The sequence below is a fragment of the Parasteatoda tepidariorum genome, chromosome X1 (genome assembly GCF_043381705.1).
Source record: "Parasteatoda tepidariorum isolate YZ-2023 chromosome X1, CAS_Ptep_4.0, whole genome shotgun sequence".
Lineage (NCBI taxonomy): Eukaryota > Metazoa > Arthropoda > Arachnida > Araneae > Theridiidae > Parasteatoda > Parasteatoda tepidariorum.
In genome coordinates this window covers 76,626,439-76,651,259 of record NC_092214.1, presented here as the reverse complement: position 1 = coordinate 76,651,259, position 24,821 = coordinate 76,626,439, and the positions used below count along the sequence as shown (strand labels likewise).

The window sequence follows — 24,821 nt, the reverse complement described above, 5'->3', positions numbered from 1 at the left end:
CTCGTTTGAAAATCAGATTTAGTTAGTTGGGAGTTAAAATGGGTCGAACGAAAGACATACCGGACACTACCAAGACAGCGATTGTGACTCTACGCAATGAGGGAATTAGTCAACAAATGATTGCCAAAAAAGTGAATTGCTCTCAAGGAACTGTAAGTAAAATTTTAAAAGATTATTCTACAAATCAAAGTTTTAAAAATAATCGCTCAAATAGTGGTCGTAAACGAATAACCACACTGAGACAAGACAGAATGCTGAAACGTGTCGTCACTAAAAATCGCTTCAAGAGCTTGAGATTCATAAGTAGAAAGTGGAGAGAACAAGGAGTGGATGCCTCAACATCTACCACAATACGACGACTCCATGAACTTGATTTTCAATCACGTGTGCCTAAGAAAAAGCCGCTACTTACACGCAAGCAAAAACGAGCCAGAGTGAGGTGGTGCAAAGACAGATTGCAATGGGGTATTCAGGACAGGAATAACGTACTTTTTAGCGATGAATCAATGTTTTGCGTTTCCCACGGTCATCAGGGTGTCTGCGTTTGGCGTTGCAAGCAAGAAGCTTTTACCACAGATTGCTTGAAACGCTCAGTGAAGTTTAGCACTTCTGTAATGATTTGGGGGTGTATGGGTGCTGAGGGCTTAGGAAAGCTGTGCATTTTGAAAGGAAGGGTAAATTCTGAAGTATACAAGGAGGTACTTGAACATTTTATGATTCCGTCATCGGAAGATCTATTTGAGGATGACTTTTATCTTCCAACAAGACTCTGCATCTTGCCACACGTCAAATGCCACCACTACTTGGCTTAATAAAGTCAAATTACTTCCTTGGCCGGCCAATTCACCCGATTTGAACCCCATCGAGAATATATGGGGTGTAATGAAGAAATGCCTTCAGGATTTAGCTCGAAAGGACAAAAATGAACTCATAGAAAGCGTGAAATCCGTTTGGGCAACTATCAGCAAAGATGACTGCAAAAAAGTAGTGCATCGTATGCAAAATCGTTTGCGTGACGTTATTAAAGCTAAGGGAGATGCCACTAAGTATTAACTATTCATGCAGATTTCATTTAAATGAATTATGCTATTTTTGTTCATATTATTCTAATTTTTTGAACCACTGTGAAAATTATTCTAATTTTTTGAATTTTTAGAAAAAATTCATTGTAAAAACTTTTGCAATATCATAATAATTTATTTATGTTATGTTCATCTACTAAACATGTAAAATGTGATAACACACTTCAAAATTCTCAGGTATTCATTTTTACCAAAATAAATGCATATCTCAAACCACTATGTGCTTTATTTATCATTATTCTAATATTTTGAATTGGAGTTGTAAAAGGTATGTGGTGTTGTTGGCTGCTGATGAGTTACAACACTTATTAAATATTTTATATTGATTTAATTACAATATTGCATTCTTTTTATCAATATATATATACAGCAAAATAAATACTAAAAAACACGAAAAAAATTAAGAAAAACAACAAGTATCATTTATTGCGCATAAGCTGCAAGTAAATAGAAAAAGATAAATTCAGAATGAAGATAAAACAAAGGTAAATTAGACATATGAAAAAGGGGGAAAAAGAAAAATAATAATAACAAACAACTGGGGGAAGAAAAAATAATTTTTTTTCTTCCCCCAGTTGTTTGTTATTCTTATTATAATTATTTTTCTTTTAAATAACAAACAACAACTTTCTTTAAAATAACGAACAACTGGGGGGGGAATAGTAATTGTTTGTTATTTTTATTATTTTTTTTTTCTTTTTCCCCCTTTTTTCATATGTCTGTAATTTACCTTTGTTTCATCTTCATTTTGAATTTATATATATATATATAAGCTTTCAGCAATGTAACATAAAATAAGAATAATAGCACAATATTTATACATAAATCTAAAACTTCTGCTGTTGACTTAAGTTCAGCTTATTGGGCAAAATTGTGCAAAACATTTTCCTGTCAATTAGGTTTGATCCATTGAATAACTAGGCAAAAAGGTGTTCCATTATACCAGACCACTTAAATTCCAAACATACCCTTTTATTTATTAAAAAGTAATTTGATATTAAAAAATTTACCTAACTATTATTTGTACTTGAATGTTACAATACTACCACTAAGGTTTGAAATAAATTAGATATTTCGTGCCCTATTTTATATTTAAAATACATGTAGTTTTAACATTTTAATTTTGCCGTTCCACAGCACAACTTCTGTCAAGTACAAGTAACCGAGTAATTATAGAGGAGAAAAATTTACACAAGTGGGCTGAATTTTTTAAAAATCAAGAGGCTTAATTTATTAACACATAAGTATTTTCCCAAAGCTATAAATGTTAATACAGATTGTCCCAAAGCACTAAAATTTTTATACAATGAAATTTTCATATTTGTCCATTCCAGGGGAAAAAAACTAATCATCTGCTTTAGAGAAGGGCACTCAAACTAAAAATATAGTACTGTAAATTTTTTGAAACAAAATTTTAAAAAAAATTACATTACATTGTTTTTATTTAATCATAAAAAGATTTATATGAACTTTTTGAACAGCACTACTTATGAAATTAGAATTTTTTTTTTTTTTTTTTTTTAGTTANTTTTTAGCAAGGCTGTTCAAAGACACACTTTATGAAATGAAAATGAATTGCTGACCATTACTGGTCACACTGTGTTATTTTTTAAAAATTTATAACAAATTGAGAAATGAACATTTATAATTCTTTTTTGTTGCTAACTTTTTGATATAGTATTAAATTAATAGCAATTTGATTCAGGTGTGCTGTAAAGCAAAAAATGAAGAATACATTTACAACAAGTTGAATGAATTTTCAAAAGTGTACGGTTTTCAGAAAAGTGAGCATGACAACTAATGATGGTGCTCCAGGACAGCACTGTATAGCTATCTTTATTGTAAAACAGCAGTCCTTCTCATCAGGAAAAGTACAGAAACAGCAGTATACAAAAATTAAAGCTCAATTAAAAAAGAACTGAAAACTGCATACTGGCTGGCCAAAGAGGAGCTATCTGAATATAAATTTTCATCATTGATCGAATCTCAAATAATTAAAATTTAGTTATCCTTTATTGGCATTAAATAAAACATGTAACACATATTTATGCATCTAAAGCAGAATGCAAGGAAAAGTGTGATGCACCTTGCAGGACTATTCACTAGAAAAATCATGCCTAACAAAAAGTTAATTAAAAGAAAAATATCTATGTTATTTTGTCACCCTGAAAATACATTTAAACAACCTACTTTCAATTTCTTTTCATGTTATTGCACAGAGACATTGATATGAACTTTCATCTCTTTCTTTCATCTCCAGCATGTCCCAAGGTTACTGAACTCTGATTGTTCTTCAGTAAAACAATTAGTTATTACAGAAATGCGTCTTGGATATGTTTCTCGTTACCAAAGATGGAGTTTTCTTTTTAAATTGTTGCTGGTTCTTACCTTTTATTATTTTTTTTCATTTATTCAAATATGAAATAAAAAGATTTTTGTTTAACATTTTTTTTCTCGTGGTTACGTTTTTATTGCTTAAATATAAAGCAAAGGTAATTTTTTATTTTTTCAGGGGGGTTAGGCTTTCAAATAAAAAGTTTTTCCTTTTTTAATTTTTACCTGTTTCCTTTTTTACCTTTAAATATAATCAAATGTTGATTGCACTTAATATGCAGTATTTTATTTTTAACACATCTTTAGTGAAATTTTTTTTAAATGTCTTCATAAAAAAAGATTTTAACCCATATTTCTAGTTTTTAGAAGGAAAATAGCGTGGCATTTCAAAATGACCCAAACAAACATCACAGTGTGATATTCGAAATGACAGAAGCAATTGAAGTATTTGTGCAAATCCGAGAATCAACAATACTTGGCCTAATATATGATGGTGCCCATGCTATGTTAACAGTATGCTTAGATATTCTTAAGCCAATTAAAAATAAATGAATTTGTTTCAGAATGAAAATGTTTGTTTTTTTTTAAATCAAGCCTTTTGCAGTATCATGTGCTTCAACAATGGAAATATTAAAACTTAACAAAGGAATGCACCAGGTATCTCTTGCACAACAGAGGATACATACTAATGATGAACAATAAGAGTCAATTGCATATATACTTCCACTTATACAGTAAACTACAATACCATACAAACTGGAAGTAAGATATACCTGACAAATTGATATTAACTTCTTGTGAACCTGTCTGAGAAATGTTAGGTGTTACAAAGTGCTCAATTAATAATTCACTATACAATCAATCTTATAAGTCAAAAGCTATAAAAAGTATTGAACCTGAACTTTTATTCCTCATTTCTTTTCCTAGACATAGAGTATTTTTTTCATTATTTTGCCCATGAACTCATAGCTAGTCTGAAAATTATATTTGCTTGATTATTAATACAGTGTAAAGTCGCATATCCGGAATCAGTGGGACTTCCAGAAGTCTGTATAATAGATTTTTTTGTATAATTGACCCCAAGGTAAACAAAACTTCAAATGATCTAATAAACGATCTGAATCTAAGAAGCAAAACATAAATAAACATTATTTTTAAGGGGAATGATGTTTTAGTATTAGAATATCTAATCAATCAATCATAAAATATGCATTAGAAAAAAAATATTATTGCTAAAAATATAGAAAACGAAAAAATTTGACAGTTATGAAAATATTAATCCGCCATTTTGAACTAGAATGATTCAAGCAGGAAGAGGAAAATCACTTCATTCTGGAACAAAGCTTAAAATGATCTAAATCTAAGAAGCAAAAATAAATAAACATTATTTTTAAGGGGAATAATGTTCTAGTATTAGATTATCCAATCAATCAAATATGAAATATTAGAAAGAAAAAAAGTTATTGCTTAAAATATAGAAAAATAAAAAAAAATTGACAGTTATGAAAATAATAATCCGCCATTTTTAACTAGAACGATTCAAGCAAGAAAGGGAAATTCCCGTCATTCATTAAGGTGGGTAGGTGGAGGAGAAAAATTCATTTCTTCCTTATTTGTGAAAGAAAATAAGTGTAGAGGGAGATCATTCAAGTTGAGGGTGGTGAAGTGACAAATTATTGTTTTCTCTCCAATCAGTGGCTATCAATCAAGCATAAAGGTGGGGCACGCCGATGGGGTTCTCTTTATTTTTTCTTGTATGACTGAAAGAATCTGCTAAAGAAAGAATATTACCCCCTTTTTCCCCCGCCTCCTAAATATTGCATGGTATGGGGAAGAACGAATGTTTCTCAAGGACGTGTATCCTTTTAGACCTATTCAAATGTTCCATTTTGACTCCCCCTCCATGTTAACGCTTGCCACGTTTACCCTTTACTTTCAATAAAAAGGTTCCAGGAAATGCCTCTTTTACAAGCCAGCTGCATAGGAAAAGAGGGGACGCAGTTGCGGTCTTTTGAAAAGAAATCTCCTTTTCCTGCATTCCAGAGTAGGAGCGTCGCTAACGGTCACTCAATGGTCTTGGTAGATCTTCTCTTCCCTTTTGTGATTTATGGGTTCAATGCATAAATCAGGGGTTCAGTGCAAGTTAGAAGAGAAAACGCGTCAAAAGACTTCTTTTTTTTTTTTTAAAGAAAGGGGAAGATGAAGAGATGTTTGTTTATTTTGATTGTTAAAAAGTGTCCGGGAAATCGATCCTTCCGGAAAAGGGACGTCCGGATATGAGACGTTACACTGTAAATGCAAAAAGTGTCCACCTTGAAAAGGAAGAGCTCTTTAGAGGGCAAATTACAGGTTGTTATACATACCCAGTTATTTGCGAAGAAATGAATAATAATTATGTTCTAAGGAAGCTGTAGGGTAAATGTAGAATGTCTACAATGAAAATGTATTTATAAAGTTAGATTTCATTGCATCATATTTTTTTATATTCATCATTTCTGATACATAGGATTACAATTTAATAAAGAAAACTGTTACACTATAAAGTAGCAACTTTAGTCATCAGAAACTTACACATGAAATGCAATATTTTAGTCAAAGAAAAAAAATTGGTTATGATAAGACATAAAATTATTAATGAACAAAGGAATGCAAAGCACAAAGATCTCACCAATATTTAAAAAACGAGAAGAAAAAAGAAATATATAATAATTATAACCTTTTTGATCACAAAGAAAAATTTGAAGGGGATTCATTAAATGAATAGACAATACTATTGAATCATCAAATAACAAAACCTCATGTAAATGTCTTTTGGAATAAAGAGGTATATTCCAAAATTAAAGATGTTAAAAGTAATCCAATCATTAAGAGTAAAAAAATTATTTCCTTTTATCAACAATAAATTCTTTGACTAGCATTTAAAACAAAGAACAATAATATCTATTTAAAATGATAAAACTACAATAACAATGATACAACCATTGTCTAAAAAAAATTAATAAAGTATAAAGTCATATATAAAAATGATATGTAATTTTAAAATGATAGCTAATAAAACATAAGGCAAATGAACTGAATAAGAAGATCGATCATTTCATAAAGCATATAATGAACTAATAAGGAAATATTTTAAGATAAATATTTTAAAAATGAACAAATTTTAACATATTAGTGATGTTATTCTAGTAAGTGAAGCGTAAATACTCAGAAAATAAAGTTAAGTGAGATGCCACAGAGTAAAAAATACTTGAAATAAGTCATCATAAAACATTTTAAAATCATGATATAATTATCTGACAAAATCTAGTTTATAACTAAATCCCGATACACGTGAAACTAGACAGAAAAAAAAAGAAGTAAATAAGTAGTACAAAGTAATCTTTCTATGCTTAAAGCTTGTCAATTATTCAGATTAAATCGGAAATTAATTGCAAATTAACAAACTTAGTTTTTTTATCAACAAATATGAAAAGTAAAGAACGTGAAAAACCAATACTAATACAGAGAAAAAAGCTTTGGCTTGAAAACCTTAAAACATTAAATTAAAATGTAGGCTTCAAACATAAGTGATACATAAAGCAGGTACCACTGGATAAGTAAAGAAATAAAATGTATTTATTAGAAGCATGGTAAAATGCATCAGGAAAAAAGAAATTATGTCATAGATAAATGACAAGCTTTTATACTAATGCTTGGGGTTAATATCAAAATTTGTAACTAGAATATAAAAAAAACTTGAAATGGAGAAAATAGAGATGTTACTTTTAATCTATTTAAAGAAAAAATAAGGAACACCTGCCATAGATAAAAACCTGGTGCCTTGTTTTAAACATACAGACATATATATATATATATATAAGACTTAAGATTTTAATTTTTTTAATCCCTTTATTGCTTTTTTTCTATGAAATAAAAAAAAATCTAACATTAATATATTACAAATTTTAAAAATAATTTAGAATTATTTAAACTAAAATGCTTTCGAGTACAAATAGCTCAACTATCTGGAATGCACAGGTTTTTTTCTTTCTTTTAACTTATTTCTTAATTGTGCTTATATCTCTTCTTTCTAACTATGTATGCTAGCAGAATAAATGATTATTTACATTATTTTAAAAAACAGAAATATTGCATTTGGTTTTAATAACAGCAAAGTCAAACTATAAATTCAAATAAATTTTTTTTTTTTAAATTCACAAAAATAAAGATTATAGCATTTTAAATTTCAATGACTTGTTTATTTCACCGCAACTTTCAATAGATCTTGTTTGATTAGAGTGGGTGATCTGAACTGAACATACCACTGGGATTCCTCTACACAGAATTAACATTAAATAAAAAAAAAAGGTTGTAAAAAAGGCAAAAAAACATTTGAGCCAAAAAGGAAATTTCGCAAAAGTAAAGATTTGAGAGTACTTAATTCCAAACAATGGTTTCGGTGCTATAAAGCTTATTACTTATTTAAAGTTACATTACACCAAACTAGGAAGAAATATGAAAAATAAAAACCTAAGTCAAAATGGAAGGCTTTATCAAGTCAAAAGAGAAGAAGTAAACAATACAACTACACTAAGTGAAAGACTGTAGTACATTAACAATCAAACAAGGTCTTCAATATCTTAATGCTTGTTTAGGCATAGTTTTAAATGTAAACAAAAAAAATTGCAGAAGTAAATTTAAAGGCGAAAAACAAATCGAATATTTTAAACACTCATTTGTAAACCTTTTAACGAAGAAATATTAGAATTACAGGAAAACTATGAGATTCTTATTTGATCATTTTTATAACCCAATTAAGCTTACCTAAGAAATTTATAAGTCATTGATTTACAGATAAAAAATATCTGGAAACTATTCCAAAGCACTCAGGAATGTAAAGGGCAAGACTTAAGGGATAACTTCTTAAAAAATAGCTTAAACAAGCATATCTTCAGCATTGTGCCAAAACCACAAATGCAGTAAAAAGTATTGAGATAAAGGTTTACTATTCCATATACGATAAGTAAAATCATATACTATTCTAGGTTACTTAGGTGTGACATCCACATTAGGCTCTTTGGCATAGTGTAGTTGACCAAGAGACAAACAAAACAAAAAAATAAGTGAACATTGGAAGAATCGTGGTTTTGGTATATTGCCAATGATATTATTTGTCTAAAACATAGAACTGCACATTTTATATTCAACTACTATAAAAATATATCTACTGTACTATGGATATACTGTAAATCTACTGATCTAATGTTAACATGTTCAATGCCAGCCAAGAGCAGGTGGGTACACCATATTTTTCATTAAAGAGGAGTAATCCATAAAAATAAAATCAAAGTTAAATTTTCTTATTTTAGCTTTTATTAAAATTGTTAAATATATTAATAAAGAATATGTAATAGTCATGAGAAAATTTATTTTCTGCAAAAATAATTGGATAATATGAATCTTACTTCCATTTGACTTATCTTATAAACTCAAACTGTAAGGAAGAATTTTGTCACACAGAAATCATGCAATTTGGCAAAAGAACATGTTAAATAGCCTATGAATTATAAGGCAATATTTATACATGAAAGAATTAAAATGGTAGCTCAAAAAGATTTTTAAAAAAATTACAGTTATGTTAACAAAAAGAACAAAAAAATCAAGAAAAAAAATTCCATAAATTTCCAAAAAAACATTAAATCTTTTAAAATAAATTTTTTTTGTAAAATAAGCAACAAGTTTCAAAAATTATCTGAACACAAATTGAATTTCTATCAAAACAAAGGAAATTATCAAAAAAGTAGTGGAAATGTAAACTATTAACCGAAAAATTTTTAAAAATATATTTTCAACATCACGATTTCCATAAATGTGTAATTTGACCAGAGGATTTTCATCTCAATAGCTTAAAAGTTATTCAAAATATTAAAAAATTTGAAAATAATTAAAATAACGAAACTACATAACCAACAGAGATATTGAACATTTTATAAAAAAATTTGACCAAATATATTTTTATGTCTCATCAAATTTGATAAACACAAAGAAAATCAGTAATGTTTAAATAGCAAAAGTATAATTTCTAGCCTAATTCATGCATTCAGTAATTTTGTCCCTATAAAAGCATGTTTGTATTCATATGGGAAAAAAATTAATAAGAAAAAATAATGCTAAGTAGAAAGAAAAAAATCCTGCACCTAACATCCAAAACAGCAGAAATTATATGAAAATTATTAAACACTTATGCACAGGCTCAATTTTTCTTCAATAAAATAAGAGAAGTACAAAATAATTTCATTATATTTTAATTTGAAAACAAATTTATAAAGGTACTTAATTCATTATGTTACAATATAAAATAAGCTTTTTTGAAGTACCTGAAAACATTTTGTATGCAGAATAAGCTATTGACTGATTCTTATTGTTTAAGTCTAATATTACTCTTTATAGATGACAGTTGAATACAAATTTACAGAGCAATATGTAATGAATTACCACCATCCTTTAAGCTTTTTCAAAAGAGATCTTTTCAAGGACTTTAATACTTGTTAGGGAAGAAGATGAGATAACATAAAACTCCAAGAAATATTTCAGTGGGTTTTATTTAATATTTCACAGATGCAGTATAAAAAATCTTTTCTAGTTAAAACACAATTTTCAATGTTCTAAAGCTTCAGAAATCCTGGTTTTCTTAAGTTTTACTTTTTCTCTTAAGTTTTTCTCATATGTTGTTAAAAAGATGTTAATAGTCCTGAATTTTATCCTAAAAATTATATCAAGTTTCCATACCTTACTTATTTTTGAATACTGTTTGATAATTTCACACTTAGGTACAAAACAATGTTCATGCACATTTTCAAACTAATACAAATACATGCTCAACTTTGAAATTGCTGTGTTGAATAAAAAGAATTGCTATATAAAGATCATTACATGAAGCACATCAAGTGAGTATATTAACAACAAATCTATTAACACATACATGAACAAATATATTTCAACATCAATAAATATTTTGATAATCTCCCTAATTGCTGATGGATATTAAGTTATTAGATTTTGTGGCACCTCACACTTTTAAAACTAATGTAAATATATGAAAAAGTGATAGATATTTGTGAGTTATTGCATCAGTTTATTTCATGGATAGTGACAAATATAATACCCAATATGACAAAGTTTTTTAAAGAAATTAGTATCATATTACAATTAATTGCAGTTAATTTTATACATGACACTATGCAATCAGGTATTAATTTGACTTGGCATGCAAAGTATTTGCTATTCTATAATTGAAATACATATTTTTGGTATTTCAAACTAAATTAAGCTTATACAGTTAACATATGTATATAAAGGATATATTGTGCAATTTATAATATAGTATGTTGAAGATAAAAAAGAAAGAAAAAAAATACCTCGCAAACAAAGTTGCAAGATACATAAATTTTGAAATAATGTTTAACACCCACAAAATAAAGTTAGATAATACACACTTCAGTCTTGCACCTTGCCTTGAATCTCATATAAAACTAACAGAAAATGTACAAACATCAAAAAATAAAAGTGGGTGTAACAGCATAAAATGTGTTTATGAGGATTATAAAAATAGTAAAATTATTTTATAAGCAAACTTCAAAAATTTTGTGATACTTAAATATTAGTCATATTTTTAAGAAATACAGCCATCGAAACAGCAATCTATCACAGACATCAGCAAATTTAAAACACCAGGACTACTACTACATAAACAGTAAGAAACACTTCAGACTCTAAAGCAATAACAAAATATTTTTGCAAACTTCCCATAAAAGTTCAAACATCAAACTCTATTCAGCTACATATAATTGTTCATCAGAGAAATAACAGAAATTATTTGCTACCTAAAGAGTAAGAAAACGAAGACATTTTGAATCCAGGGATAAAAGCAAATATTGACATAGATTTAGCAAGTCTCTATTTTTTTTTTCTTTGCACTTGGCACTAAAAGCAGTAACATAAAGCTATTTAACATGGATGCTCTATCATAGAATATAATGCAACGGGAAAGTACTTAATGTGTGTCTGCCACTGAGAAGTGAGCTGAAAAAATTTCACACCACTCCATTCAACTCCATCTATAGTTACTTTGAGAGGTGTTTGTAAGGTCCGGCAAGAGCATATAAGCCTATGAATACCTTCCACTTGCTGATAACGGTTGTCTAGCTCTTTTTCTTTTTCCTTTTTCTTACCAAGCCTCATAATCTTCTGTTTCTTTTCTTTGGTAACATAGGTAAGAGTAAGAGATGATGATCCAGGTTCAACAGGGCTACTAGTACGTGATACATGCAAATTTCGAAAGGTGGTTTTCAAGCTCAATTTTGAAGATTCTGTTTTTTTATTTGCCTCCCCTTTTTGTGGCATAATCCAATAATCAAGTTGAAGATCCATTGTTTCTCCAAATGCAGACATCACAGCAGATCCAGAAGTATTTCCTAAAAATGCACTTGAAATACTTGGAGAACTTGGAGGAGTTGTACTTTCTCGCGGTCCTTTTTCAGTTATTGTACATGGTGGAGAATTGCCTGGGACTGTTAAATTTGCAGTTAATTCTTCAGAATCAACAGATGTAGTTTGGGTCACACTTTCCATTATACCAATTTTAACATCAGTGACAAAGGGAATAAAAACTTGAGATGATTCTTCGTCAGAACTTTTTTCTTTATAAGTGACCATAGCTTCAGCTATTGCCATTTGCCACAAATAAGAGGCATTGTTGATAAAATGCATGATTCGATTAACAGTTAATTCAATTTCAGGTGTCGAAGAAGTTTCACTACAATGATCCAACAGATCTTTCCAAGAAGAATCCATAAACACATTAGAATATGCATTATCAATACTACTTAATGATTTTGACACTGTGCTTGATGATAAAGGAATAAGGCAAAATTTTACATAAGCTTGCCATTCTGATGGTTTCGTAGAAAAATGTTCAACATACAAGCGTAAAACAGAACTAAAAAAACTATCATGTCCCAAAATACCAATTTTTATTGTTTGTGGTGCTCGTGAATTACAATTACAAAACTTCTGGATCTTGTTCATTAAGCAAGAAAATGAAGCTCGTAAATCAGAATTTGATAAGATAGTAATGACATTTTCATTTCTATCAATTAATTGAACAGCCAAACAGTTACCAACAACGTCAATTGCATTAACAACAATTACATGATCAGGAATTGAATCATCAGTAGGAAATATTTTAGCTAATTGTTCAAGGACAGTTTTCTGAGGACTGCATTCTGAATCTTTCGATGCAGATTTTTCATAAGTCAATTTTTCACGGCCTTCTTTCGCATTTGATGTTCGTTTATCTTTGGATGAGCTTTTTTCTCTTGCAAATAATTTAGCCTTCTTATCTTTTTCTAAGCCTGAAGGAGAAAAAGTTTTTTTTTCTTCCATTGTTAATGACTTTGGTGGACTTGCAGTTTGACTAGTATCAGTATTTTCTTGATCAGTGCCCGATTCATGATTATCATCAGTTTTCTTAGAGCTATCGTCACTAATCATAGGCATGTTGTTTTTATCAATAGCAGTCAAAGTTCCTGATGAAAAAAATGGCCGTAAACTAGGTTTTGGTGTAGAAGAAATACTGATGTCATCAACATCGGGACCACTATCACTCATACTTTCTAGTTCATCAATGAGATCTTCAAATTCTTGTGGATTCTGAGAAATAAGCTCTTGTTCAAGCTCTTCTTGATATTGTTCAGAATCAGATACCTCAGCTTCAGGTATTCTGAATTTTTTAAGTAAGGCAATGATTTTCTGCTTTATATTTCTTTCTGCAGGATCAGGACGATCTACATTCTGGAAAAGTTTAGGATTCATCGATTTTCGCAAATGAGAATGGTTTAATGAATCTACTGCAGCTCCAGAATCTTCAACAACAGGTTCACTGTCACAACCATCTTCATTCGATGTATATTCTTCTTCTTCATCTGAAAAATTATCAACTTCAACAGTTCTTTCCATCCCTCGTAATGACTTTTGCCTATCTATTTCTTCATGATCGACTGGCTGACTAGAAATTGCATACATTAATACTTTTGCAATAACTTCACTTTTTTCTTTATTGTTTGAGTGCAATTCTAATTCTTTATCCATAGGCCTTTGAAGAACTTCAGCCATGTTAATAATCCCACAAGCAAGAGTTTTAAAGCCTAGAATTGCTCGATTCTTATACCGTTTCCTTCGTTGAAGCATTATTTGAAGATTATTTCCACAACGCTTTAAAAAATGTGGATATTGCAAAGAAAATGTTAAATCTAGCTCAGTATCAATAAGGCCATTATTCAGAGCTAAAATTTCATTAGAGCGCAAAATTCGTTTAGAGCTTTGCATTTTTACTGCTATAGTGACAGAGTTCATTTCACCAACAACAGGCTTTAAAAGTACAAGCCGTGTCAAATTTAAAGTACACAGTCTGGGAATACAGTTAGGTGGGGTGCGATCAACTTCCCAGGCAGCAAACAATTTCATTGGCACAGGTTTCCCCCAAACATTTGAGGGCTTGCTTGGTTTCTCTGCCATGTTATTGCGACTAATTTTGAAATTTGATTTGAAAAGCAATTATTAACAGTTTTACCTACACATATACTTTATGTTTTCAATTAGATAAATATTATGCAACATTGAATACTGATTGGGATATAATATCCCAGTGGCGTTCATTGTTTAAAGTGAAATAATAGAAATTTTGATCAACTTCCATGAAATTAACTGCTTCACAGGAACCTAGAAAAAAACATAGCCTAATAAAAATTAAAAAATATCATAATTTAACATATTTCAAAATGAATTTGCACAAAAGAGTCATAAAACTTTTTAAATAACAGCACAGTTAAAAAAAAATTAAACAATAAAATTAGGTGCTTTAAGAAGAAGTTTCGTGGGACTTAAATAATACAGTGAATACCCAATATGTAGTGAAGATAGAAATAAAGAAAAAAATATTAATTTTTGGAAAGCACCTTGCAGAAGGAAAAAAATCCTCATATGGAAAAAACTAAAATGCTGGATAGTTTCCTTCAAAAATCTTTGATTCACCATATAACAAAGATGATGGTTAATTTAAAAAAAATTTGACTATTTCTTTATTTTAATGCTTGTTTGAGTTGGAATAAAAATTACAAACAAAATATCACAGATGAGAATAAGGAAGTGTTGAACCTTCAACAAATTTTGACTTTTTACACTTTTATGCAAAATATATTAATTCAAATAACTCAGAAATTTTGCGAGAAATACATTTTTGTCAATGAATAATATCATACACTTCAGCAAATAAAAAAAAATTCAAGAAAGAAAAATTGGTCCAGGGTACAACATTGTGTTATACCTTGGTTACAGCTTAATTAGTGCAGAGGATATTTTATGTTACGACATCCAACACAACATACTTAGTCTAAAGAAACATATATATTTTTTTAACAGATTTGGATTCTTGACCTTTTTGAGAGGTTATATGATAATGGAGAAGCTTCTTAAACTTAAGAAAACCGATTTTTTTTTTTTAAAAAAGCAGACTTGCAACTAAAGTGATATTCTGTATGTTGAGACTAAAGAAATATATCTTATATATATATATTTCGTTCCTTCCAGTCAAGCAACTACAATAGAATAATTCTATATATAATTAAAATTAAAGTTTAGTAAAAAAAATAATTAAGGAAAGTGTTTCTTGGGATATCATATACCATCAAGCACATTACCAGACCACACATTAAATTTTTAGTAGCACTCAGCTACATCTGAAATATCATTTAAATTCTGCAGCAAGTAAAATATGCATTTTCACCAATACCCAATAAAATTTAACTCTTATATCAACTGGCATATGATATACATTGGAATGCAGCTTTCTCTGAGCCAAGAGAAAATTATTTTACTAAGTTTTTTAAAAAAAGTTAAAAAATTCCTTTTTAAATCTCTCTAATATGTTAAACAATACAAATTAGTTAGAATCAATTATTTATAATTATAGTAAATTTATGGATAGTAAATAAAGTTTTGGATTTCTTGAAATTTTAATTTTGCGGCTAGATAAGTAATCAAATTGCCACGGTAATTAAGTGTGGCAATTAATACAGCGACAACTGCACAGGATTCACTAAAACTTGCGCTTTTAAGAAAAAACAGAGCACCATGGGTTTTTTCAATGGTAAAAAAATAATTTCATCCAGTGATTAGTAGGGGTTTTCAAATATAGTCTACAAGCATATTAAGATACTAAATATAAGAATAAGATATAGTACAGTAAATAACCATTTATACGGTATCCAGAAAACCTGGAAAAAATCTGCTCAGTTTTCCCGCCATTTTGAACTAGAATGATTAAGAAAAAAAGCGGAAATTGGACACCTCCTTAAGTTGAGTAGAGGAAAATGTGGGGGAAGGGGGGATTTTTCTCCCCATTTGTCCAGAGAAACTTCATTTCTTCTGTGACCTTGAAGATCTTTAGCTCAAGAGGGGGCAGGGAATGGACAAATGTTTTATTTTTTTCCTGTGCCTCCAAAAGAATCATTGTTTATTTGGTAAGCTGCCGTCAATCAAATTTAAGGAAATGGCAGGCTGATTTTGTTTTCTCGTTGATTCACGAGGGGGCGGGGGAAATGTATTGCACACGCCTATCAGTGTACAGAAGATGAAAGAGATATGAAAAATATATCCCCATACTTTACTAAGAAAAAAAAATGGAAATAAGAAAACGATTATAATACGGTTATTTTTTATTAAATAATATAGTAGGAATAATAGTTAAGCTGAATTTAATCATTTAAAAAATAATCAGAATTTTGAAATCATAGTTTAGTAAATTATTAACATAATTGGCTGTGCCAGTGAGAGGGAAATACAAAAACCATCAAACTAGCATTAAATTATTCCAAATATAATTATGAAACATCCGTTAGAATCCAAAATTGAGACGTTAGTTTTGTTTGTTTTTTTAAACTCATAATTTAAAAAAGTGGATTAAATAAGAAAAAAATTAGGAGCATTTAATTAAAAACGCGACAAAGCTTTGCCACGCCTTATAAGAACATGACATTTTAAAAAATAAAAACCAAATAAAAAAATTAATTTGTATTAATCTTTTTCTAAACTCTGATCTCATTAAATTTAGAATATGGAATGAAAATTCGGAAATGAACAATGATAACTTCTGGAAGTAAAATGACAGATTCGTAAGCCCTGGGAATAGTCAGGAAAAACGAGATTTGAAAAAAAGACAGTGAATTGTCAAAAAAAAATTGAAAAATTTTTTGCTATTTTTTCATTTAAATATATAAAAAAATTCACCCGGGCTGCCTGACCCCAAACCTTGTTTATGCAACCAGACATAATCTGCACCCCTGGAGTTAACAACCCAAATAAATTATATGCAATAAGTGTAACTGTGTATGCATATAACACATATTTTATATTTTAGGCAATTAATGTAATATAATTTAGCAAAAATTTTAAATGTGTACTTTTTTCACACATTTAGTTCATTTATATTAAATTTTGTCTGTAAAAATGTAATTACTGATATGTTTTAATTCATATAATTTTGCACAAAAAGTTACAAAGTTAAATATATAAATAATAAGCAGATAATTTCAAAGAACAATTTGACTTGATAATTGCAAAGAAAATTGTTTGGATAGTTTTTTTTTTTTCATGTGAGCCAAATCTGAAAATATCTGCTGAATTTGTCTGTGCTGGGCTCACCTAGACAAACCATAGACAATAGAGTAAGTACTGTATATTTGTTGTAATAACTCATACAAAATAAAGAAGGTAGGCTTAAAAGTAAGTGGTTGTTAGTCTATTTGCAAGTAAAAAATTAAATTTGACTCCAAAAAAATTTCACCCAATCATTTTTGATGCCTAACTTTTAAAATAACTTTGTTCTTGGTTGAGCTATATTATGGTCAGGAAGTTACAAGACGTCACAAGCTCCCAGTATTAGCAGGTACCTGGACAGGAAGTTATTGGCATAACACAGGGGTCGGCAACCTTAGAAATGAAAGAGCCTAAAGTTACAATTTTACAGAATTTCCCCATTTTTAAAGAGCCAATAAAATTTCTTGATTTAATATTATAGTATTTTCTTCCATATATTTGATTTTTCATTAAAAAAACGGTTTTAAATACGGAATAATATTTAATCTTTATTTTTAAAATACACTAATAAATTTTTTAAAATTTAGTTTCATTTAATTTTTTATCACTTTTTAATTACGTTTTTGGGGGAGATAAGAATACTTGGGTCATTAAAATTTGATGAAAACTGTAAATTATCTTACTAATTCTTGTCAGATTTTCAACAGAAAACGCAATTTTTTATTAAATGTGCAACAGAACGCAATCTTACCAGATAGATTTTATAATAATTCTTTTAATTTTTTATAGCAATTCCGCATTAATAATCATCTATATTATATAGTTAATATTAATTTTATATTATATCAGAATTTTGTCACAATTTTCTTTTTTCAAGAAATGTGTACCATCGATTCTTGTTATTGTTAAAAAAAAAATTTAACACCTAATTATTAAGCATTAAAATTAATTAAAAAATTTTTTGTCAGAGCAACCATTAAATCGTCTTATGATAAAGTGCTAGAAATGATGGTCGCGTACTTTTTATATTTATTGTAAAAAATTTCAAAATTTATAGAGCCTTGAGCTTTCCAACTAAAATAGCTTAACATTTTTTTTTAAAAATAAGTTAATAAAAGTTACTGAAAGTAACGATCTTCTATTATTTTAAATATCTTTTAAACACAAAATTACAACATTAATGTATTTGATAATATAATTTAATAATATGCAGGCTATTCGGAATGACCGCTCTTAAGAAATTTTGTTCCAAGTGAACGTAAAAAAGAACATATAGAGGTTGCGAGTTAGAATTTTGACAATCGAACATTCGAAAACAAACAAATCACTGTTGAGGAAGGCGAGTGTAAAAAGGCATCAAAACACTTATGATTAACGATTTTTTACCTAATTAAATAACTTTATAAATTAAAAACTTTAAAATTCACCTGGCAATCAAAAAGATCAAATATTATTATAAAGACTATTATCAATATATTGAATTAGATATTTTTTAAATTCATATGCTTATTTTTTCCCTTTTAAATTTTCATTTACTACATCCACTGAAGTAGATTTTTATCCTTATTATTGACAAGGTTTATAAAAATAACTTTTCTTCATATAATAAATCGTCTTTTCATAACATCATGTTTTACATTGTAGTATTATTCTTAATCGATAATGAATCGATTAAGTAAGATGATTATAAATCATTTCTTGTATGTTGATGGCAACAGTCTGGATGAAAAATAGAACAGCTATGGTGAATAAATATTGCTAACCTTCTGAATAAGTCTATCTTGTATTAAAGTGATAAAACAACACTTCAATGGTGACTATGCGGACGATTTGAATTGATATTAATTATATCCATCAAGAATTTTGTTTAGTTTAACTCTGATTTCAGTTTGAAAAAAAAAAGTCTTGTGATGCCATTCAAACTTCTTTCGCCATGTCTGAGGTAAGTGCAGTACAAATACCAGTATATAACAGATCAGATCCTGCTCTTTGGTTTATTATGTGTGAAAGCACATTTAGATTGGCATCTCCCAAACCTATAGCAGAATCTATAACCAATTATAATTATTGTTTCTCAATTACCGCCAGAGATTGCATCGATTATTCGAGGTATTTTAATGAATCCTGATGCTACAGATCCTTACAATAATTTAAAAACAGAAGTAATTGTTAAATCAAGTGAATCATCGCAACAAGAAATTCGCCAACTTTTGTCTGGTGAAGAGCTGGGTAATAGGAAGCCTTCGAACTATTAAAGATTATGAAACGTCATGCAGAAACATTAAAAGTCCCTGAAAAGCTTATGTTAGAATTATTTTTGCAGCGTTTGCCGACATCAGTCCAAATGATTTTAGCAGCCGTTTCAGATTTAACTTTAGAAAAAGCAGCCGACATTTCCGATAAGATAATAGAAGTCACGCCAGTTCCCATGGAAACCCACTCTATAACTGAAAACGATTCAAATTCAATGGAAGAGAAATTATTTCGCCAAATAAAAAAATTTATGAAAGAATTGATAAGCTTGAAATTTCACACTCTCGTTCTCCTAATCGCAGAAACAGAAGTAATAGTGTTAAAAAACGAGATTCATCTGTTTGCTGGTACCATCGCTATTTTGGAAACAAATGTAAACCAGGAAAATGCGTTGCGGCATGTAAGTTTCGGGAAAACGGAGTTAGCGAAGAATAGACACAACCTGTTCTTTGCCACAAACATTGCATCGCCGGGTCATTCGAGACCGGACAACAAACTTGTCTTTTCTGGTCAATACTGTATCCGACGTGTCCATTCTCCCGGCAAATTATATTCAAAAAAGAAATAATCCTCTGCAAACAGTTTTTACTGCTAATTCTACACCAATTAATGTTTAGGGACAAAAAACACTTTCTTTAGATTTTGGATTAAGACGAATTTTTTCTTGGTCATTTTTTATTGCTTATATTACGATGCCAATTTTAGGTGCCGATTTCCTTCACTCTTTTGTTTTAGTGCCTGATCTACGCAATAAATGTCTAGAGATTTGAGAACTAAATTTAAAACAAAAGGTCATGTTATGGAAAAAATTTTGCATTCAGTTAAAACAATATCAGGTGATTCCGTGATTCATTCACTTTTAGCAGAATTTCCCTCAATTACTAAATTACCGGATCCCAATCAACCCGTAAAGCATAACACCCTTCATTTTATAAATACGGTAGGTCCTCCAGTAGTAGCAAAACCTCGCAGATTAGCTCCAGATAGACTAAAAATTGCAAAATCAGAATTTTAAAAAATGATAGAGTTAGGGCACGTAAGACCATCTAGAAGTAACTATGCATCCCCACTTCACATGGTCCCAAAAAAGGGAACACTGGAGTGGAGGCCAGTTGGTGATTTTAGGGCACTAAATGCACAAACGGTGAAGGAAAAATATCCTATTCCTTGTGTAGCTGATTTCACATCTGAACTGCATGGCGCCAAAATTTTCAGTCACTTTGACTTAGTAAAGGCCTATCACCAGATTCCAATTAACCCTGATGACATTCATAAAACGGCCATTTGTACACCTTTTGGACTATTCGAAAGTACACGCACGCAGTTCGGACTCTGCAACACAGCAGCTACATTCCAAAGATTTATTGACGAAGTCACTAGAGATTTACCTAATATTTATGCATTTGTTGACGACATATTAATCGCGTCTAAAAATCATAATGAACATATACAAAACCTTAAGAATTTATTTGCAAGATTAGAACAATATGGTCTTTGTATCAATGTCGAAAAATGTACATTCACTAAAAATTCTTTAAATTTCTTAGGCTTTAAATTAACAGAATTAGGAATCGAACCTCTACCGCATCGCGTACAATGCATATTAGAATTCCCTCAACCTTCCAATTTAACACAGCTTCGCAGATTTGCAGGCATGTTAAATTTCTATCACAGATTCATCCCAGAAGCCGCCGATATCAGTAATCCTTTAATAAAATTTTAGAAAGAAATAAAAACAAAAAGAAAAATCATTCTAAGGTCAAAATTGAGCCATTAAAATGGAATGATAACGCAGTAAAATCCTTCTTAAAGGCAAAGGAAGCAATCGCACAGGCAACCCTCTTAAAACACCCTATTCCTGGTGCAAAATTAAGTTTAAGGGTTGAGGCATCGGATTTTGCAATAGGGGTTTCATTAATGCAACTTTCAGAAGGGAAATGGGAGCCTTTAGCTTTTGACTCGATGAAATTAAATAATTCTCAAAAAAAAATGGTCAACCTATGACCACAAGTTATTTTCTATTTATTCGGCAATAAAAAAATTCAAACAAACACATGTTAGAGGGTAGAGAAATTCAAATATATACTGATCAAAAACTACTAATCTATGCATTGAAACAAAATCCGGATAAATGTTCCCCTAGACAACTACGCCATTTAGATTTCATATCTCAATATTCAACTGACCTTAGACATGTACAGGGATCCAAAAATATAGTAGCTGACACACTTTCGCGTATAGAATTAAATTCAATTACTAAATCGAATTTTCTAAAATTTTCACGATCTGGCGAAGGCTCAACAAACTGATCCAGAAATCCAAGATTTTCTTCAAAATAAAAATTCTTCTCTTCATCTTGAACTCAAACCATGTCAAAATACAGATACTGACTTAATATGTGACATTTCAAATGGTTCTCCACGTCCATTCATTCCGGCAACATTTCGAAGACAAATTTTCGAACACTTGCATGGCATATCACATCCTGGTATTACAGCTACTACTAAGCTCATCTGTGCCAGATATGTTTAGCCAAATATGAAGAAAAACATAAAAGAGTGGGTGAAATGCTGTGAACCTTGTCAGCATTCTAAAATTCAAAGACACACTAAAGCTCCTCTAGGAACATTCAGTTTACCTGATGCTCGATTTCAACAAATACACATCGACATTGTAGGCTTGTTACCTTCATCTGATGGTTACAGCTACTTATTAACAATGATTGATAGATTTTCAAGATGGCCAGAAGCCATACCGATTGTGGACATGCAAGCCAAAACCATCTGTCGGGCAATTTTCCACACTTGGATATCTCGATTCAGGTGCCCTTCGATAATTACAACAGATCAAGGTTCTCAGGTGCGATCATCTTTATATCATGAGTTTTCCGGAATGTTGGGTACAAACCGAATTCAAACAACAGCATACCATCCCATTTCAAATGGCATTGTGCAAAGATTTCACCGCCACTTAAAATCATCTATAAAAGTGCATGAAAACTCACAGTGGATAGAAGTACTTCCAGTAGTCCTTTTAGGAATCCGTACTGCAGTAAAGGAGGACATCAACGCATCGTGTGCCGAACTGGTATACGGAACAACTCTTCAACTTCTAAGCGACATGCTAGAAACATCCATTATTCCACCATGTGATGACATTTTTGTTGATCGTCTTAGAAACACCATGCGTGAATTGAATCCAATTGCAACATCTGCGCATGAACGAACTACATTTTATGTTAATCCCTCACTAAGCACTTGTTCTCACGTATTTTTAAGAGAAGGGGTGATAGTGAGTCCAAGTTAAAATTCCGGAAAATTTCTTGAGTAAAAAAATTTAAAAAAAACGGTTTAAATTGAAAAATTAGAAAAAAATTTAAACAAGGTTTTTTTTTCCCTTTTTCTTAATATTTCTTAATTTACTTAAAATATAATTAAAACTTTACACAAACCTATACCATTTGCACATACCTATGATGACCTGGAGAAGTAATTAAAATTTACAAATATGTTTCTTTCTTGAGTTTATGATTATAACAACTATTTACTGATAAAAAATGAATATTAATCATGAATATAAGCTTATAAAGTATATCTCTGACTCTCCCTTACGAACAAACAAAATAAACTGTGTAAAAGTTCCACCTTTGAAAATTTGATTTCCGGAAATCCGGATTTTTTCTGGAGCACAATCAGCCTTGTAAGAGTTGTGTAAAACCTACCTTATGTCAACCCTATACAGGTCCATATAAGGTTTTGAAACGGTCAGCTAAAAACCTTACAATTCAACTAAATGGTAGGCAATCTACTGTGCCCATAGACCGTGTAAAGCCAGCATATTTGATTCCTACTACAGAAGGTTGAATCAAACTTACAGGTTGTAAAACCTGGAATTTCCAAATCCTTGCATACAGAAAAAAATCATTTTCCCAAGGAACCCGACAAAATTGTGACTAGGTCTGGAAGACACGTACACTTTCCAGCAAAACTGGCAACTTATGTGTGTTATTAACATTATAACCAAGCACGTAGGTATAGTTTTTTCATGGGGGGTGTTTTGTGATTGAGGAATTTATTATCTAGATGTAATTTAATTAAACCAATTACCTACATACAAGTAAACTCTTTTTGGTTTTGATAAAATAATCGAATACAGAAGTTTTCACTGTAAACTTCATTTAAATGCTAAAAATCACAACCAGTGATCTGAATGAAGATCAAAATAAAGACAAGCCATAAACGTCGTTGATCGCTTCCCTTCGATTGGGAGAAAAGCGAAATTCAAATAAAAAGAGCATTAAAACAAAACCACCGTTATTGTCTAAAATTCATCTGTTTACCGCAAATTATAATGCGTTTAAGCAGATAAAATAATATATAAAAAAATGAATTCTTTACGAAGTAGAATATATGGATCAGTTTCAGAAAATACGACACATAGGATTTTTTTTTTAACCCTTTGGATTGAAATACTATATTTTTTTTTAAAAAAAAAAACTCGTTTATTAAAATAACTCTTATTAATACCTTATAGAGAGCAGTGTACAATAAGCAAGCATTTAGCAGTTTCCAATTATTCCTTGGCATTCAAGTGCCAGAAAAATTACAATTTATAATTTTATAGCTTTTACTTCCATGTTCCATTTCATTTTTAGTTAGTATTTGTGTTATTAATCACAAGACTTTATTAAACAGCTCAGATTGAATAATATAGTTATTAGTATCATATTAATTATTTATAATTATAGTAGTATTATATTAATTATAGTATATTAATTATTAAGAGACTGCAGGAAAATGACAATGTGTAAAATCATTCCAAAAAGCTAATAATAATGGTGTTAAATAAACTTTAAAAAAAAATTGTTATTTTATTCTATGATATCAGATTTCAATGGCAGTTATATTAAACTGTCGCACTTAACGAAAATTACTCATAGATATATAGTACACTCGCAGAAGTCGGTAAATGAATATATCTTCACACAAATTTTTCTTTTTGTTTATTTCAATAATATCCTGTTAAACTACATTATTAAGTAGAAGGTGTAAAACTTTAATAATGTAACAAAAAATTTTTAATAAATACAAAAGATATACAGCACAAGAAAAAAAAATCGTTACAAAGCCTCATAATATTTCGTAAATAAATATTGAATGAAAAAAATCCGTGTTTCGTAAGATCACGGACTATAAAATTTGGATTTCGATAAAGTGGCCGCGGGCATTTCAACATTTAAAGAATTACTAATCACACTAAATTAAATTTAAATATCAGAGAAACAATTAATTCTTTTAAATTTATTGACTTTAAAAAAAGTTTTCGTTACTTAATCAGTATAATGCATTATGTGTTTAAAGCAATTTCTACTTAAAATTTATTTTTAAAGAGAAATAAATGTTACCCCTTACATTTTTAATAATCTTAAAATATTTTGCTAAACAAAGATTTTTTTTCATTAGTTTGTGTTGACGATAAATCATAATTAAGGTGTTGAATACTACAAGTCAAAACATAAAA

The 24,821-nt window shown here is 29.7% G+C and overlaps 1 protein-coding gene across 5 annotated transcripts in view; it reads right to left on the bottom strand.

Moving 5' to 3' along the window:
- Positions 1-394: 394 nt before the first annotated feature.
- LOC107443172 (phosphofurin acidic cluster sorting protein KrT95D) overlaps positions 395-24,821 on the bottom strand; it is a 36,410-nt gene continuing 11,983 nt past the window's right edge. For 4 of the 5 annotated variants that reach the window (XM_016056951.3, XM_016056952.3, XM_043054295.2 and 1 more), the window contains one exon: positions 395-14,174. In XM_016056951.3, the coding sequence (XP_015912437.1) occupies positions 11,403-13,970 (2,568 nt within the window). In that variant the 5' untranslated portion in view covers positions 13,971-14,174 and the 3' untranslated portion in view covers positions 395-11,402. Of the gene's footprint in view, positions 14,192-24,821 lie in introns of all 5 variants that reach the window. The other variant, XM_043054296.2, reaches the window with a different exon arrangement.